We start from the raw sequence: 17,946 nt of genomic DNA, 5'->3' as shown, positions 1-17,946 counted from the left end.
ATTGTCTCAGATCGACCCGGAAAAAAATTTTCTTATAGAATGTGGCCTGTAGAATCCATAATTTCAAACAGTTCCAAGATTGGGCTACTAGTTCAAAAGTTACAGCCCTTTGAATTTTCTTTCGAAATTGGTTTCTAGTCTATAACTTTTGATTGAGAAGTCTGATCGAAAAAGTACGAATTGTTTTGGATTCTACGCACCAAAATTAATAAGAAAAAGTGTTTTCCCGAGAAATTTTGGTGCAGTCGATTTTTGGTAAAAAAGGAAGGTTGTACACTGCCTTTTTTTTGAGGCCCGAAAAAAAATTGTCTCAGATCGACCCGGAAAAAAATTTTCTTATAGAATGTGGCCTGTAGAATCCATAATTTCAAACAGTTCCAAGATTGGGCTACTAGTTCAAAAGTTACAGCCCTTTGAATTTTTTTTCGAAATTGGTTTCTAGTCTATAACTTTTGATTGAGAAGTCTGATCGAAAAAGTACGAATTGATTTGGATTCTACGCACCAAAATTAATAAGAAAAAGTGTTTTCCCGAGAAATTTTGGTGTAGTCGATTTTTGGTAAAAAAGGAAGGTTATACACTGCCTTTTTTTGAGCCCCGAAAAAAAAATTGTCTCGGATCGACCCGGAAAAAAATTTTCTTATAGAATGTGGCCTGTAGAAACCATAATTTCAAACAGTTCCAAGATTGGGCTACTAGTTCAAAAGTTACAGCCCTTTGAATTTTTTTTCGAATTTGGTTTCTAGTCTATATAACTTTTGATTGAGAAGTCTGATCGAAAAAGTACGAATTGATTTGGATTCTACGCACCCAAATTAATAAGAAAAAGTGTTTTCCCGAGAAATTTTGGTTTGGTCGATTTTTGGTAAAAAAGAAAAGTTATACACTGCCTTTTTTTGAGCCCCGAAAAAAAATTGTCTCAGATCGACCCGGAAAAAAATTTTTATTATAGAATGTGGCCTGTAAAATCCATAATTTCAAACAATTTCAAGATTGGGCTACTAGTTCAAAAGTTACAGCCCTTTGAATTTTTTTTCGAAATTGGTTTCTAGTCTATAACTTTTACTTACTTACTGCATCAGTCTTCTATAACTCTCGCCAGGAAAGATTGCCGGTCACAGCACACCTTGTGTCGATCTACAATCTATGTTTTTCTTAAGATGCGAGCGACTTCCGGAATATGATCGTGCCAATGTTAAACGAAGTCTTTTTGTGTAGACCGGGATCAAGTGTTCTGTGACCGGCAATCTTTCCTGGCGAGAGGTTTATCTGATGTGTAGTGTTATTACAAGAACATTGTAAGGGCGTACCTACACGGTATCCGTATCTTACAATTTCATGTCACCCACATTGTAGTTGACAATAAGTACGCACCTTCTGGAGAAAAATAATTTATTCATATTTTAATTACATATACAAATAATAGTCATTTCGCATTTGTCTATTTATGTTAATAACACCAATCAATTGCTATTTTAGTCAATCAAATATTTTTCATCTTCATTTGGTATGTAACTTTCAGTACCTAGTTCGCCGTATCCGTTAGCGCTAATAATCTCACTCACATCTTCACCGTCTTGAGTGTATAAATGAACGTGCAAATGGCTTTGCACCGTACTGGAGCTGCAGACGACGTTGCAATTGACAGTAATTCAGTTTATGATACTTACATAACTCTCGCCGTGTGCATTGAACCCAAGCATAAACCTTCGAGGTATTTCGTAGCAGCTGACTCTTCGACCCCGCTCTTACGTCGAATATTATGTATCCTACACTCGACCGCTTGAAAGGGGAGGTACAAGAAGTCCCTGAGCATTTCTCTTAGGTCGGAGATCCTAGCGACAATAGTACTACCGAAATCAACGACAAAGACATTAGCTGTGATCTCGTTGTTGTCATTCTCGGGTATGTTCACGAAGGTGACTTGACCCCGGTACCATTTTTCATTTGGTAGTTTGACTATTACCAACTGACCGTGACCAGGAGGTTGGAGTAGTTTTTTATATGCTTTCGCTGTATCTGGTTCGTTCATTATGTTTATAAGCTGAGTTAAGGTGGATCCTAAAAAGTGTTGTTCGCATTTATTCGAAAGTTCATAATGTACTCACTGTATTTAGATGTATTACTGCTAGACCGTATTTGTGCGTAGAAACGTTGTATGTTAATGACTTCGGTTATCCTTAAGGTGATTTCCTCATTTTCTTCTGGCATTTGCAGCTCAGCATATGCCCTATGATAAACGGGAACTTTATCCATGGTATAGCCATCTGTAAATTTAGCCGTATAAGACGCTCTGTGATGTATCAGGAACGTCAAACTTAAAAGGTGCATGTTATTTGCCAAAAAACGTTTTCTTCAGATAACGCGCACGTTAAGTTTAACGTTAAGTCAGGGGTGAATCTATTTACAAACCTCGAAGTGGGACGTGGCGAAATTTACAGGCATTTCCCTTATAACAAGTGCCGTCCGCTCGTAAATTCTTGCAAGTTAAGGCTTCGTCCCGCGGGTCGTAACCCATTACCGCCTCGTTGACATTTCCCGCCTCGACGAGCTTGACGTGCTTGAAATACATTTCAAGAAGATCGTTCGTCGACGCGTCTGCCTGAAGATCTTGCAAGCCTGTGTTGAGGTAATTACAAAGCGTAAGAAAAAATGGTTTATTCAAAAAGGAAATGAAACTGAAATACGGCTCAAATTACACAAAAAAATTGATTGGTTACTTCAAGCTAAAAGCGTAATGTTCCGTACCATGACATAATCGTAATTGATCAAGAATAAAGTTATTTTTGATAACTGAATGGTTGTCGGCGGCACTGGCAAAATTTTTGTTCAGAAGAGTTTGTCGAATATCTAAATTTTGCTGTCTCTCGTTTCTTGTAAGGCGGACTCCGTAAGAATTTCTGAAACAGATTGACAATGCATTTATACCTACATACTTATTTATTAGAGATCTGTGCGCAAATTACCATATCTATTTGAGAATAGTGTTATGTTCTATGTTGGTATCTATCTATCTATGGTAATGAATATTGAATAAATACACATATTTTTTATTAAAAAGAATACTTAACGAGTTATGCGCTACTAGACTACCCGGGAGAGAATGTCGGTCACAGGCAGGGGGTAATGACCAGACCTAAAATTTGTACAATACTTCTCTATACTTCCCTGTACTTCCCTTTACTTCCCCTTACTTCCCAGTATTTCCTTGTACTTCCCTAGCACTTCCCTTGTACTTTCCCAAAATTAATCATTATTTATTTTCACACTTACCTATTTAATATTTACCTTTGTATTTACATGAGGTTTGAAGGAATTTTTAGTGAAAGAAATTAAGACATAAATAATTGTCCTGTCAGCATTTTTTACTAAACTTTATAATAACATTTGTACCGAACAATAATAATATTCATAGATGGATACATAACAATACTAATTTATCGGTAATCACGTAAACCGTTACCTAAAAGTATTCAGACTCCCATTAATAATTGAAATCTGAAAATGTGCATACTAACATAGTTTTCCATGATCTATCGAAAGCAAATACACCCTATATTGTATTTCCGGCATCTACATGAAAATCTACGTCGTTTGATAGCACATTTCCCTATACCCAGCATCAAAGGTTTTCAAGGTATTCAAGATTTTTGAAAATTTCTCATAAGGTTTTATTATTATTACCTGATGAGCACGAAGAATACACCCTAAGGCGCTTGCGCCGAGGGATGTAAGGTGCGTAGACTTCTCTATCGTAGTGTATGCAGGGTGTCTTAAACTGAGTAGGATAACATGGCTATCTTTGTTAATATTATACTTACAGATTCGGTTAAATTGGTAAAGTTTGAAGTCTTTTGATGTTGATGGATATTCCAATGCGATATTTTGAAGAAAATAACGTTTCGTAGATAACTGGAAAAATGTTAAAATCGCCATTTTAAAAAAGTTCAAATATTTTAGTAACAAAAAGAGGTACCTATCGAAAAAAGTTTGAAGTAAAAGTTGAAAGATTCGATCGGATAAATTCAATGGACGTACACATTTTTTTTTCAAAATGGCGGTTTTCGAGAAATTGACATCAACTTCCTTGTTTTGAATGGACGCCATATTGGATTTTTACGTCGCTCGATATAGAAAAAATTACAAAACCAGTGATACGAAACACTCAACCCCAGTTGCCCTTAGTATTTCATTTGGGAATCAACCTTGCATTTTTGCCTCGAAGTTTACAATGTATTTCTTATGGCAATCATTCCATGGCCAATTGTGATTGAAACCAAATTCGGTCGTTTACCTACTGTCTCGTCAGTGGTTTTGTATTTTTGTCTCTATCGAGTGACGTAAAATCAAATATGGCGTCTATTTAAAATAAGGAAGTTCATGTCAATATCTGGAAATCCGCCATTTTGAAAATTTTTTTTACACCCATTGAATTTTTCCCATCGATTCTTGCAACTTTTATTTGAAACTTTTTTCCATAGCTCTATTTGTTACTAAAATATTTGAATTTTTTTAAAAATGGCGATTTTTCATTTTCCTTTCAGATCTATATTATTAAAAAAGTGAACAGTGGACAGAATTTTTTGTTTATTAATTTAACATGTCAATTAAGTGCGTAGTAACAGTAGTAGTAGTCAAGAAGGTCGTATCTTGTTCTGTCATTGAGATATTTTCAAAAAGTAATTTCGTTCGAATTTTTTCAAAATGTGATAATTTTAAGTATGTACGAGTAATTTCTCTGAAAATGACGGATAGTGGCGATTATTCATTTTAGAGAACTTATCTGAAATTGAGCGAAATTTCGGGTTGTGATTTCTAAAAGCGACAGCGTGACAGTTCTCATTATTGACTACTAGTTAATAATGACCACATTAATAACTACTTTGAACAACTAATGAGAAAGCTTACTTTACAAATGGAAAAAAGGTTATTAAATTGAAAAAATAGGTTTTGATTTTAGGTATCTATATAGATAATCACAATCATAGGTGTTGACTTTTTTCGAACAAGGCGGGATTTATGCACTCAGAAACAACTGCCGGATTACTTTTCAAGTGTTTACCAGATTTTACCTCTCCGGTCACCTTCTGTCACATTTCGCATCTTATGAACAAATGAGTACTCCCTCTGTACTTCCCATATACTTCCCCGCCCCGTACTTCCTCGAACTTCCCCGGACTTCCCCGTACTTCCTTCATTCTGTACAATTACTTCCCCAGGTGTTTACCCCCTGGTCACAGAACACTAGATCCCAGTCCACAATCGTATGGTTTAATCATTGATTGACAATGGACTGAAAGGGCCAGTTCTAAGCACGGATACTGCTGATGAGAGAGAAGGGAAAACTAAGAGGGCAAGCTGTCTCTTACGGTTACGCGTCTGATTGGTTCTTTCAACAGAAGCGATCGCGATCGCATTAAAATTAAATTGAAAGGACCAATCAGATGCGTAATCGTAAGAAGTAACTTGCCCTTGCCTTGCAGTTTTCCCTTCTCTCTCACCTGCAGTGCCCACGCTTATCATTGACACGCGCAGTCCATTTATTATATGTCGATGGGTTTAATATGAAAAACATATGACTGTAGACCAGGATCACGTGTTCTCTGACCGGCATTCTCTCCTAGGGAGCATTATATTGGATCTATTTCAGATAACTTGCATGGCTGGATTAGTGTCAACTGGAAAATAATTCTCTTACCGTTCGTCTATGGGAGAAACGTAGGTTATGCGAAAGACTGACTTGCCTAGATCGCCACATATATCACTGAAAAATGTAATAGATTCGTTTGACCATTTGTCATTTTCATCTGGCATCATTGGATATACCTGCAATAAAGACAAAACCTATCATCACCCCGAACAAACATGTGAAAGTGATTCTCAGTTAGTCTGAATCTCTCGTGGTAAAATGTAGTAAATTATCAGGATGCCACCTGTAATGATACTTGCACATGTTCTGCTACATAGGCAATCAATCATCACTTTCTAAAATGGCAACGTTGAATTATTTAAGTTTTTTTTTTCAAAAGTTAGGTTGACCTGCCCATGATCTCTACAATTGGTAAAATTGATTGCAACAGAAACTGCACACTTCATCGCAAAAAGCTTGAACACAGTTAAGTTTGGGCGGATTTCAATTAAAACCAATTAAGAAAAGAAAAATGTTCTTTATAAATGCTTCTTTACATGCTTGGATATGTTTAATATATATAAATCATTTGTGGTGTTATTTCATGTATTGTATGGATTTTTAATTATCATGTAGCAAATATTCCAGAAATTCCGATAGAAATCGAGGCGCCATAAAGGATTACACATCGGCGATAAAGAACGAAGGCAGATGTGACGCAAACTTTCCAGGAAATAGCTCGTGTTTCCTATGTAAGTAAATCGAATTGCGTTTCAAGACAGTTCTAAGTAATAAATACTTCGCGCTGTTATAAATTGTGATTGTCATTGATAAATAAATTCATTTCAAGACTTTATAAAAATAAGGAATCATCAACGAAGATTTATCTATGTCTCTAGTTGATTTACCATCTTATACTGAAAACATTTACACGTGTACCGCTTCATAGCGAACGGGTATGTCTAGCGATATCAAAAAACGCATTGTGGAGAGTGTGCGCGGTTGCCACGACCCAAAAGTTCGGATAATCAACTTCCTACTGTATTGAGAACAGATGTCGTTGACATACATCCTCCCACTGACCACTGCTTAGTGTCGTGCAAAATTTGGGTTTGAATTAGTTATTTTGTTAAACATTTACACATATACCGCTTCATGGCGAAAGTGAACGAAAGTATGTCTGGAAGTAAAAGTGATAACAATGCGTGCACTTTCGAGATAAAACGTTGGTTAGGCCGTGGTGTGGGGATTGTTAAGGGGGTCTGAGTTAGACTGAGATACCAGGGCGGGTCAGAAAGTCAACTGTACCATCGAACTGTGTCCATATTTCTAAAGGAAATGTGTTCGATAGGTATTATGGCGTTGTGCGGGGGTGCACCATCCTGTTGAAACCAACAATTTCCAACTTTTGTTTTTTTTTGTGTCCCATACCTCGCTGTAATGCTAATAAAATGCTACTCATACAGTATGTGCCTTTTTTACAGGCCATATAAAAAAATAAAGTTGATTATGATTGATTCTGAAGTATATTTTTTTTGGCATCAAGAACGTAAATTTTAATTTGACAACCTACCCCTTCCAAATGGCACAATTGCGCCATTCTTGGCAATAGATACGCATCTTGACAGAGAGATCGTAAATCTTTATATGTATGATGATATGTTGTTCCAAAATCAATCAACTGAATTAAGACCTCGTCTTCAGCACGATCCTAAAATTGGGAAGAGATTTAAATTTGAAAAACCCAAAAGGTGTTTACCATCGACCAATCGAGAACTTCGACGCGATACCAATAATCACACAATTCTATACAGCAGTATCTACCTAAGCTTTCCATAGCTTCTTGTTTGCACGGAAATGGACCGTGGTCCCTTACTGTTGATTCTAGTAGATATGAGAGACTAAAAAACGAGGTCAAAACGCTCCTAAAAAATAGATACCTACTTACTCATCGAGTAGCATGCTTCTGTCATTAACCACTTGTATGTAAAATTCGGTAGGAGACTCTATGTGACCAATCATGCAAAGATCATTTACTTCCACTGGGTCAGATTCCCGTATTTCACTTAAGACAAAGTCCATTATCTCTTCTTTGTAGTCAACAACAAGGCAATCAGGTGTTGCCTCCTCGGCTAATTTCACTATGGGGGCAGATTCAGTCAATTCAACACAGTTACTAACATCGCCTTCTACTTTTGTATCGTCCCCACAGCAAAAGTACTCTGAACTTGAAACTGATCCTGTCACAACATCCTTGTGAATACTTTCAACGGGATCATCAATTTCCTTAGGCAAAGGCGACTCTCGTCCAATATCATTTAGGAAGTCATTGATTCTATCTAACTTTATTTCGTATAACGAATCTGTTTGAGTATTAGCATCCGACATTTCACGTTGCGTTTCTAATGACAATTTACTTTGTTCCGTAGAACAATTTAACTCCGATTGCACATCCACAATTGAATTACATGGTCTTTCCACGTCGTCAATCATTTCCTCGAGAGTAATATCAAATTGTAATAGTTTTTGTATTATACCATTTTGAAATTGTGTGAACGCTAGAAAACGTCCAGTGCCCAAGTTAAAGTCTTTCTTGTCCAGGTTTTTAAATATGTCCGCTTGTGAACGACACTAAAAAGTAATTCAGAAATTCACTTTCATTCACTTCACTTGTCTTATCTGCAACTTACCATAGATAAAAGTTTATTCAACAATTCCACAGTTATATTGCACTCATCTTGCAAGTTCTTTACAATATTCGTAACTTCCTTTTTTCGTCTATCCATTTTTACGGTAAATGTGTACAGAAGTTGAATAGGAACGTATTTACAATTACAAAAACTGAAATGAAACGTGGTTGAAAGAAGAGAAAACACAACACAAGACAGGTGCAACACAATGCACTTGCACTACTAGTATATATTTGAACTACGATAAAATTAACTACCGCCTGCGAGTGCGCCTACCCAGATATATTTTCTTAAAATTGTGTTATGGATCTTACCCTCAATGTGTTTGACCTCCTATTTTTAAATTGCTCACCCTTCTAGGAAGAACAGGAACAAAATTACATATTATATATATTAATGATTAATAATTAATATCCTAATTATTGCGTTTTGTCCGTCCGTCCGGTTCCACTTCTGCGGTTTTTAACTACTTTTAAGGGAATTGTTCTAGATAGCTGGAATTTTGTTGCAATACGTATAGTCTATCTATACCTTGAATGTGTGCCAGACGGCCTTCAAATTCTGCCTAGCTATAGTGGTGCCATGTAAAACTTGAAAATGGGGATTATTGAAACAAATTCAAATCGCGATCATAATGTTCCAAAATAATTAATTTAAACGAATCAAATTTATTTCATTTCACAGAAACTCAAATGTTCTCTTTAGGACTTACCTAATCCTTTTGTCATTGTGTCAGCTAATTACCCCAGTCAGAATAGGAAAAACTAATTCATGTCTTTACCAATTCCTTGGGAATTGTGTAGGGGGCGCTCCCCTAATCAACATATAGTAAAGTCCCCCCGATTATCGCGGTTATGCTAAGGGGGGAGGGGGGGATAGAACGGTTTTGAGGGCCTCACTTTTTTACGTATAACTTGAAAAATCAGTTAGAACAAAAAATGATGTTCATAAAAATAAAAGCTTATTAAATTTTGTATAACTTTCAACGTAATCATGAAAAAACGCACCGGCTTAGTTTTTGTTGAACACAAGTGAGGGTGGTGGCATTTGAGCTGACTTTTTGCCTCTCCAGGCTCAAACATGTTCAGAATTGCTCGTTTGTCGTCTGCGGAGAAACTGGCACCTTTTTGTGCTGTTCTAGTTAGATGGCCTCTGACGGCGCTGCTGTAAGCTTTACCATTTAGCATATTTTCTACTGAATTGGGAGCAAAAGAGTAGGCCAAGTGTTCCTTCAGACCAATACATCCCAAAATAGACGTGAGCGTATGAAACCTTCCGGGTATCATTTCAATGTTGCTCAAAGAAGTGCTGGTAATGTCTCGAGATTTCAAATAGAGCGACCGATCCATTGTTACGAAGCTAGTCAACAACGCAAGATGGGCGGTGCCTTCCGCTGCATATCTGAGTGTTTTCATCATTGGGTGGTGAATTTATGACGTCTTGAAACCTTTCCATTCAGGTATCCCCTGGGAAACGCATTCACTACATATCCACAACGCGTCTAGAAGGCTTGGTACGAGTACATGGGGAGATATGGGAAATAATAACCTTCTTCAAGCCCTTTTGTGGTACGCGATAAAAAAGATTGCATGTCGAGAACACCAAACTTTCCCCCTTCTACCATAGGATTGGGTAAAGAAAGGATCGTTGGCGAACGGTTGAAATAATGGAATGAGCAATGTTCTCTTCTTCTTCGTCTTTATTACGGGATGCATACTCAAGCAGCGTTCAAGACGTCACGTTTGTGTTTACGCACCTTACGGAAAACCACCTTGTCTCCACAGTTTTCATGTAGTTTCCCCTGACCCACTTCACTTGTGGTTTCTCACCGCCCAGTGATCTGATTCCTTAACTCATCCATTGTCCTTCTCTTCCAAATAACGGAATATTTCATCCATTCCCACACTGACATAATCCTCCTGTAGCCTTACCTCTACATTTTTGAAAAAAATACGCTATTATATTCGTTATGGCTGGCTGGCCGGCTGTCCGGGTGAGATCTCGGCAACTACAATAGCTAAAGACCAAATTTCTACTAAAATCTTTCTGCTATAGTGTAGATGTGCAGGCTCTAGTCTATTTTGAGATAGATTACTTGCGAGATCGATAATTTAAGAAAATAATTTCGATATGGTTTTCGGAGATGCTATAATTTTACCGTTAGATAGCGCTACCAGTATAAAAACTTAATTATTTTATTTGTTACTCAGTTGTAAACGTTGATTAACAAGACAAAACGCAAACGGGTAAACGTCATGTTTAAACGCTACTGACTTGTAAAACTGACAGCAGACCTGTAAAACTGACAGCAGACCTGTAAAAATTTTACAAGTTAGTAATCTAGTAATTTCATTGGCCAGAATTAATGCGAAGTCTCTGTTACATGGATAACATGATATTTTAGACATTTCTTCAAGATTAATTTAAGAACTAATTATTTACGTTTACTATTGTTTACAAATGAGTAACAAATAAAATATTGTACATTATACGCCAGGTAATAGTTTTTACTGGCTCTAGGAGATGACAAGCTCGCCTAACGGCTCGCTAGTCAACTTCTCCTATCGCCAGTAAAAACTCACTTACCTGGCTAATAATGTAAAATACTATACTTTTGTGATTTGTTTTACAAAATATAGACGTACCATCAATTGAAATTAAATAAAATTCATTATTTAACGCAGTCAACATTATACTCGTGAGATTGATAATTTTGAACGTCGCTAATAAAATACAGAGTGAGAGCTGTATTAGGTATCAAAAATGCGTTTTAATCATGCATATGCTGATTTAGTTGGTTTTCCCACCGAGAAAAATTGTTTATGGCCATCCTCATGGTACACAGCATCTGCAGCGTACAGATCAGGAACGTTGCAGATACGTGTGAAAATTGATTTCCCTCAATCATCCCAGATAACTTTAATTCTTGGAATATTCTCTCAATATACTGAATATTCTAAAAATATTCAATTATTTATAAAATTTTTAAACAATATTTATATTAATTATTCTATGAATAATCTATACAATTATTCCTGGAATATTCTCTTATTATGCGAAATATTCAATCATTTCGACAATAATCAAGGATTATTCAATGTAACTATTGTAGGAATAATCGAACTCAGTCACAGAATATTCTGTGAATAATAAACAAATATTCAACTAAGAATTCATCTCATTCTAATATACCGGTCTCTTAATTCGATCAATTGCTTCATTTATTTTTCCGGAAAACCAGCCGAGAATATTATGAAGAAATACAATTTATAAATGCAAAAGACTGACCAGCATGATGCAATCGAAAATTTACCTATACAATTCATTCTGCAAGATCAATACTAAAAATATGTATGAATATTCTTCTCACGTTTGTGATTTCTTCTCACGTTTGTGATTGTTTCAAAAACATTCAAGGAATATTCCATAAATTCCCCTTCGAATATTCAAAAAGGAACATTTCAGATTCAGGGAATATTCGCAGAAAAATCTGAATGTTATAATATTCCAAGAATATTCTTTAATTATTACAAGGATGTGATTTTGTTATCTGGGATCACCCCGAGAATGGGCCTTCTTCCCATTACGACGATATCTTGTCACTTGCTCTACTTCCGTGTATTCCACCTCTCCTGAACATGCTGATCTATCGCCCTCCGCCCCAGCACTGTGGCGTAGTCTCATATCCCGTTCCCTGCTCTTGGTTTTTTATATTCCCCTCTGTAGTCTGAATGAAAAAGGCGATTTTTTCTTTCGGTATCTCGGGGAATTTCTAGGAAACGAGTAGAGGACCTGCCCTGTTGCACCTTTCGTATATGTTTCTTTTTCATCTCGTGCGGATTGAAGCTCTTTGGTCTTACCAATACCAGAAAGGGGACCATATATTTAACTTTGCTTCTGTTTAATATACGGGTTTCTGTGTGTAATGGTCTTCATTTCTACTGCTGGCATTCTCCCTTTTACATTTTGTGTGTGTTAAATTAATGTTGAACGATGTCGGAACAACGCCATGTCCATTTGATGTCCTTTAGGTACATGCAATTTATCATTTTATGTGTTGTTTTAACTAAATTGAACCGTAGATGTGTTTGGTGTGCTTTTTTTTTACCAAAACGATCAATCTTGTTTTCCATTTGTAGTTATGATATCAATCACCCGTTTTTAATTTATTTAACCGCATTTAACTCGATTAGGTACCTGATTTTCATTGTACAATTTAGATACGTTTGATATTTTCATTTTGTTACCGTAGTTGATCTATTGCTTTATTTGTGTATGCATGCCAGTTTTTTGTTGGTTTTTTCTTTGGCTTTTCGCTTTGGATTTGTTCCTCAGAAGTCAGAACCAAGCCTCGTGCGTCATAAATTTCATTTTTCTTATTCCCTTCCTGACTATGTCTCACATTCTAGCACATAAGAGACCGCCATAGCAGAACACAGTCCAGTCCTAGCCGAATGCTACCAGGATTTAAAAGATGACGCTGTATGTGTAGATATAGGGATTTACGTGCGTTGTTTTTCCCTATGTTTCCTTTTAAAGGACAATTCAACTCATGTATAAAAAATCACATAAGCCGCAGTGTAATTGTCACTTTGACAGCGGCAAAAGTTACCTGCAACTTTTCCAGCGACAAATGCACTAGTGGTTTTTTCACTTATTCATTTTCGAACCAATAATCGCATTATCCTTACCCATATGACTAGTTTGACGTCTGTCAATAATTGATTAGTTTGGTGAATTTCTTGTTCGTTAAATTGTCCTGCCGAATTACACTCGAGGTTTGTATTTAAACCGAATAAATTTGGGTTGTGGCAATTCAAATCTGTTTCCTTTTAGCAATTGGACTCGAAAAACTGTCAACCTAAAAATGCTCCACCTGCGGTGTCGCATTTTTATTAGTTGACAGTTTTTCTCGTCTAATTGCTAGGCAACAGATTTTCATTACCTAAACAACCCAAATTTACTCGGTAAAATACAAACCTCTTGTGCAATTATAAGTGACAAAATCTCTTCTGAAGGGAGTCTAATTTTATTATAATTGGTTTGAATAGTCTTGTTTCACTTAACAGAAAATAAATCCTTTACACTCCTTAAACCGTTACCAGAACTATACCAATGGACAATACCAACTTCTTCTTCAGTTGAATATATCGCACAAAAACGAAAATACGGAAGCCATAGCAATAATATTCAAATTAATGCAATGTGACAGTCAGATCTTTACTTTTTAAGAAGTTATTTTGGTTGCATGAAATTAGGCACCCTTCAGAAGGGATTTTGTCATTTAAAAGTAGACATAGGGAAAAACAATACACATAAATTCCTATGTCTGCTTCTTAATGAATAGCAGTGTATAATGAATTCAATCGTTTATGCCATCCCTTACACTATGCCGATGATACTTCCACCATTTGTCCAAGTAATATGATAATGGACATGGACATCAGTTATTAAAAATCAAGGCAAGGTTTATGGGGCTTTTTGTAATTTTTGTTAACACTAGAACTGCAGGTCATACAGTCATAGAGGGGTTGACCACAACCTGCAAAAACAGATACAACCTAGGATACAACCATAGCAGACTATGCATAGCTCCTCCTTCAGTTTCTATAGCGTTCTATAGCGAGGTGGTGATGTTATCTGGAGTGCTCCAAGTAATTGCCCTTCGCTCCAATCTTTGGATATGGCAAGTCATATGAATTCCTACCTAAAATTGAAAATAGATAACATTTTTATCACATTGTAATCCAAGTTGCGATATCCGACGAGTGCTGATATTCAGAAATCTCGTCACACCACTCAAATTACGAGATCAATACGGACATACTTTTTCTTAGCGTAATGTTCAAAAAAATGTTTTTGGTTATGCTCGCTAGTTTATTGCTAACGAACTGTGCCGCTCAAATTTTAGAATGTTCGAAAAATGAAGATTGTCAGGTCCCAACGGCCGTATGCGAGCAAAATTTGTGCAAATGTCCCGTTGGATCCGTCCTTTCGACAGACGTAACTAAGTGCTTGCCTGGTAAGTGTCCTTTCTGCCTTAGCATTCAGGTATTACAGAGAGTTTTAGTCTCGCTTGGACTGCACGCCGTATGCGAGGACAGGCGTCAGTGCGGTTGGCTCTTAGGCGATTACGATTGCATCGACAAGAAATGCGAGTGCGCCAAAGGTTGGATTTATGCCATGGGCCAATGTGTCAAAAAAGCTGCCTTAAATAATAAATGCGCAAGAGATCGAGATTGTTTCAACGGGTACGATTTGCTTGCGATGACTTGCAAGGGAGGCAAATGCGTTTGTAACGATGGCTACTACCTACGGGGTGATTTTGATTGTCGGCCAGCCATTACCAGTGAGATATTTTTGCTTCAGTAGTTTTATGATCATCTATGTACCTCTTTTAGCGGTCGGAGAGTATTGTTCCCTCAACTCAGACTGTAGATTTGAAAATGGAGTGTGCAGAAGCTCAAAGTGCGCTAATGGTTTAGAACCTGCCCAAAAGAAGAATGTAACTGGAAGAACACTTGAATTAGATATCCAACATCTTGATGTGAACAGATTAGGTTAAGATAATTCCGTTGCTTAGGTACTCAAATCTGATATTTCAGAAATTAATCTTCCATGCGATAAATGCACCACGGTCCCTAATGCCATGTGTCATCCTGCTTTCAAAAAGTGCCATTGCAAACGAGGGTTTACTTACAATACTGACAAAAAGAAATGTGTAGCAGGTATTCCTTCAAACCCCTTTAAAAATGCAATAACGACGATTTTCAGAGCTTGGAGTCGCAGTGGGATGCAAGGATGATAGCCAGTGTGAAATCCCAAACAGTCGCTGTGTTGCGGGGAAGTGTTACTGCTGGAAAACCTACTTCACGTTGGCGGGAACTGTCGCGTGCCAGAAACGTGAGTAATTCTCCGTTGGGAACAAAACGTAGGTAATTTCATTTCTGTTCAGCAATGACGCACGATAATTGGTTCTGCAACAATGATGAGAGGTGTTACGTACTCGGCCCTCATAGTAAGTGTGAGCAACATAAGTGCAAGTGTACCATGTTCCCTAAACCCAACGCCGCCTTTGTATGCGAAGCCCCCGAAGGTACCTACTGAGAATCATTTTTCAGTGATTCAATGATATTTTTCAGGCTGCGTCGATAATAGCGATTGTGACAAAATAAAGAATTCCCAGTGTATTGCGGGTACCTGCAAGTGCGCTCCGGGATATCGCGTGGAAGATAAATCCTGTGTACCAAGTGAGTGCGGATGTTTGTTACAGCTAACAAATGGCGTTCCTTTATTTTAGATTTAGGAAGTCAATGTCTGCAAGATAGTAAATGTACCATAGCGAATGCCTCATGTAACTCGGAAAATCTGTGCACTTGCAACGAGGAGTTTATAGCTAACGGAGAGACAGCTTGTCTTCCACGTGAGAAACAACCTGCCAAATGTCCTTTTAGTAAAATTCACTTTTAGTTGTCGGGTTAGATTCCGAATGTCAAATTAAAGAGCAATGCTCCTCGGCCACTCCTGATAGTGACTGTGTCCAATCAAAGTGTACATGCAACAAGCAGTTTGTTCCACTTCATGGAAAGTGCATCTTCCAACGAAGTAAATTCCGTTTAGCGGTATTCTCCAATTTTTTAAAATGAATTTTTTTCTCAGAAATGGGTGATGTGTGTACCGCTGTAGCACAATGTCACAGGTTTTTGGGGCGTAATGTTGTGTGCCGTAATGGATATTGCGATTGTCCAGGAAACATGACTAGGAATGCAGAGTCGACGGATTGTGAATCATCGGCAAACACAATTGCAATTCCAGCGTTTATTGCAATATTGGTTATAGCTTTGTTAAAAGTATAGGTATTAATTACATTGTTTAATGATATTAGTTATAGAAAGCTCAGAGAATCGAACGAACGAATAAAACCAAATGAATAAAATATTCCACAATTTACTCTGCTCATTATCCTGATGGGGTAAATTCCCATCAACTAGCAAAGGTTACCTACCCAACCAGCCAAAAAGATTGTTTTTCTGAGTAGAGACAATTTAAAAACACTTGGGGTTTTGTTTATTAAAAAACCAGTTGCCAAATTCTTGGCAGACAGTAGCTCAAAACAAATATTTAACAACAAAAACTTTTTTGACAGTCCTGCATCCTTTATGCCTAATATGCACTGGCACCAGTCATATTAATTTGCTGAATCTGCCGTTTTATTACTAAAGACTAAATTGTTCAAATTCCCACAGGAGAAATTTACCTTTTACAGAACTCAATGTTAACAATTATTAATTCCGGTCAATTTTTTATTGCTACATAGCTGAGAATTGCTTTGTTTTGGATTCGTTCTATTGTTTTGTGCAGCTTTTTTTTTAACACAGGACTCAACGCATTTTTCCTCTGCGATCTTGACGCACTTTTCATCAAGCATGCGAAAATTGTTTAACGATCTTTTAAAAAGTGCTAAATCGCGAAATTCGTGTCGCTTCTGCATCCTTTTCGTGTGCTTTTTTTTAGATGTTCTGCAATTGGTATTGGTTCCCTTAGAACAGTAACTTCGTAACAACGGCAATGCCTCGCTGAAAACGTGGGTGACCGCTTGGTAACCTCCGAGGTAACCTCTCTTTTTTTTTTGCTTGTCTAATGATTTTATTTATTTTTTATTTTAATGTCACAAGGCATCATATAATAATTAATAATTGTAATTCCTAATTAGAACTAATTTAGTTTTGGCGAAAAAAATTTTTTTCTCAGTTTTTTTGTAATATAAAACCTGGCACAGGTTTTTTAAAATTACATAATATTAACGTTTATTGTGCTCGAGTACCCAATAGACTTAGGTTATACACTGCCTTTATGTTATGCAAAGAAGAACGAAGGAGAACTTATAAGACAATTTAACGTCCACCAACACCACACTAGACGAAAAGATCTCGTTAGACGTCAATTTTCTCGCCTTGCTGTAACTCAAAACGGTGTACTTCATAAATCAAAGTGCTTGTTCAATACTGTGCCCCAAAATGTCAGACAATTACCGTATAACAACTTCAGACACAGGTTAAAATCATTTTTAGTGACACATGTGTTTTATTCGCTTGAAGAATTCGTTGAGTCTAGTCACCTGATCTCTTAATTTTACATTTTCTTTTTTTTACAATCGTGTCATTTTAATTCTGCAATTGTGTCTTGTTTGTCTCTTATATGTAGGTGTATCTGTATAGTGTCTTATATTATTTATGTTAAATTTATATACAAACCCTGACAAGTGTAAAGACTGTACGGTCTCTCAGCACAATAAATCAATCAATCAATCAATCTTTTTTTGAGGCCCGCGAAAAAAATTGTCTCAGATCGACCCGGAAAAAAATGTTCTTATAGAATGTGGCCTGTAGAATCCATAATTTCACACAGTTCCCAGATTGGGCTACTAGTTCAAAAGTTACAGCCCTTTGAATTTTCTTTCGAAATTGGTTTCTAGTCTATAACTTTTGATTGAGAAGTCTGATCGAAAAAGTACGAATTGTTTTGGATTCTACGCACCAAAATTAATAAGAAAAAGTGTTTTCCCGAGAAATTTTGGTGTAGTCGATTTTTGGTAAAAAAGGAAGGTTATACACTGCCTTTTTTTGA

At 36.8% G+C, this 17,946-nt stretch overlaps 2 protein-coding genes across 4 annotated transcripts; one reads left to right on the top strand and one right to left on the bottom strand.

Annotated features, from left to right (window-relative positions):
• Positions 1-1,375: 1,375 nt before the first annotated feature.
• On the bottom strand, positions 1,376-8,515 carry LOC116171064 (RING finger protein 17-like). Its single transcript, XM_031487719.1, has 10 exons — positions 8,320-8,515; positions 7,578-8,260; positions 7,389-7,530; positions 7,203-7,340; positions 5,699-5,826; positions 2,749-2,900; positions 2,413-2,619; positions 2,109-2,267; positions 1,671-2,061; positions 1,376-1,623 (listed from the first exon to the last, which is right to left on the bottom strand). The coding sequence occupies exons 1-10, from the start codon at positions 8,413-8,415 to the stop codon at positions 1,476-1,478; spliced, it is 2,244 nt and encodes a 747-aa protein (XP_031343579.1). The 5' UTR covers positions 8,416-8,515; the 3' UTR covers positions 1,376-1,475.
• LOC116171065 (prion-like-(Q/N-rich) domain-bearing protein 25) lies at positions 6,293-16,964 on the top strand. Of its 3 annotated transcripts, none has more exons than XM_031487722.1 (11): positions 6,293-6,381; positions 14,231-14,341; positions 14,390-14,668; positions 14,721-14,879; positions 14,925-15,047; positions 15,094-15,222; positions 15,275-15,415; positions 15,462-15,569; positions 15,620-15,742; positions 15,790-15,924; positions 15,979-16,961. In XM_031487722.1, the coding sequence occupies exons 3-11, from the start codon at positions 14,503-14,505 to the stop codon at positions 16,173-16,175; spliced, it is 1,281 nt and encodes a 426-aa protein (XP_031343582.1). In that variant the 5' UTR covers positions 6,293-6,381; positions 14,231-14,341; positions 14,390-14,502; the 3' UTR covers positions 16,176-16,961. The 3 variants fall into 3 exon arrangements, with proteins under 3 accessions (XP_031343582.1, XP_031343581.1, XP_031343580.1); XM_031487721.1 differs by having other exon boundaries at positions 6,347-6,381; positions 13,667-14,341; positions 15,979-16,964; XM_031487720.1 differs by lacking the exon at positions 6,293-6,381 and having other exon boundaries at positions 13,295-14,341; positions 15,979-16,964.
• The last annotated feature ends 982 nt before the right edge of the window (positions 16,965-17,946 follow it).

The sequence above is a fragment of the Photinus pyralis genome, unplaced genomic scaffold, assembly GCF_008802855.1.
Source record: "Photinus pyralis isolate 1611_PpyrPB1 unplaced genomic scaffold, Ppyr1.3 Ppyr1.4_LG5, whole genome shotgun sequence".
In the NCBI taxonomy this organism is placed as follows: domain Eukaryota; kingdom Metazoa; phylum Arthropoda; class Insecta; order Coleoptera; family Lampyridae; genus Photinus; species Photinus pyralis.
This window is presented reverse-complemented; position numbering and strand designations above follow the sequence as displayed.

What these genes read in the sequence shown, in the direction of transcription:
- LOC116171065 (XM_031487721.1), top strand. Translation starts at nt 14,161, where the DNA reads ATGTTCAAAAAAATGTTTTTGGTTATGCTCGCTAGTTTATTGCTAACG. An exon ending in CAAAAAGAAATGTGTAGCAG is followed by an intron (nt 15,048 to 15,093) that starts GTATTCCTTCAA and finishes GACGATTTTCAG; the next exon opens with AGCTTGGAGTCGCAGTGGGA. An exon ending in AAAGTGCATCTTCCAACGAA is followed by an intron (nt 15,925 to 15,978) that starts GTAAATTCCGTT and finishes TTTTTTTCTCAG; the next exon opens with AAATGGGTGATGTGTGTACC.
- LOC116171064 (XM_031487719.1), bottom strand. Translation starts at nt 8,415, where the DNA reads ATGGATAGACGAAAAAAGGAAGTTACGAATATTGTAAAGAACTTGCAA. An exon ending in AAGTTCTCGATTGGTCGATG is followed by an intron (nt 7,341 to 7,388) that starts GTAAACACCTTT and finishes TCCCAATTTTAG; the next exon opens with GATCGTGCTGAAGACGAGGT. An exon ending in AATTGTGCCATTTGGAAGGG is followed by an intron (nt 5,827 to 7,202) that starts GTAGGTTGTCAA and finishes TCTTTATTGCAG; the next exon opens with GTATATCCAATGATGCCAGA.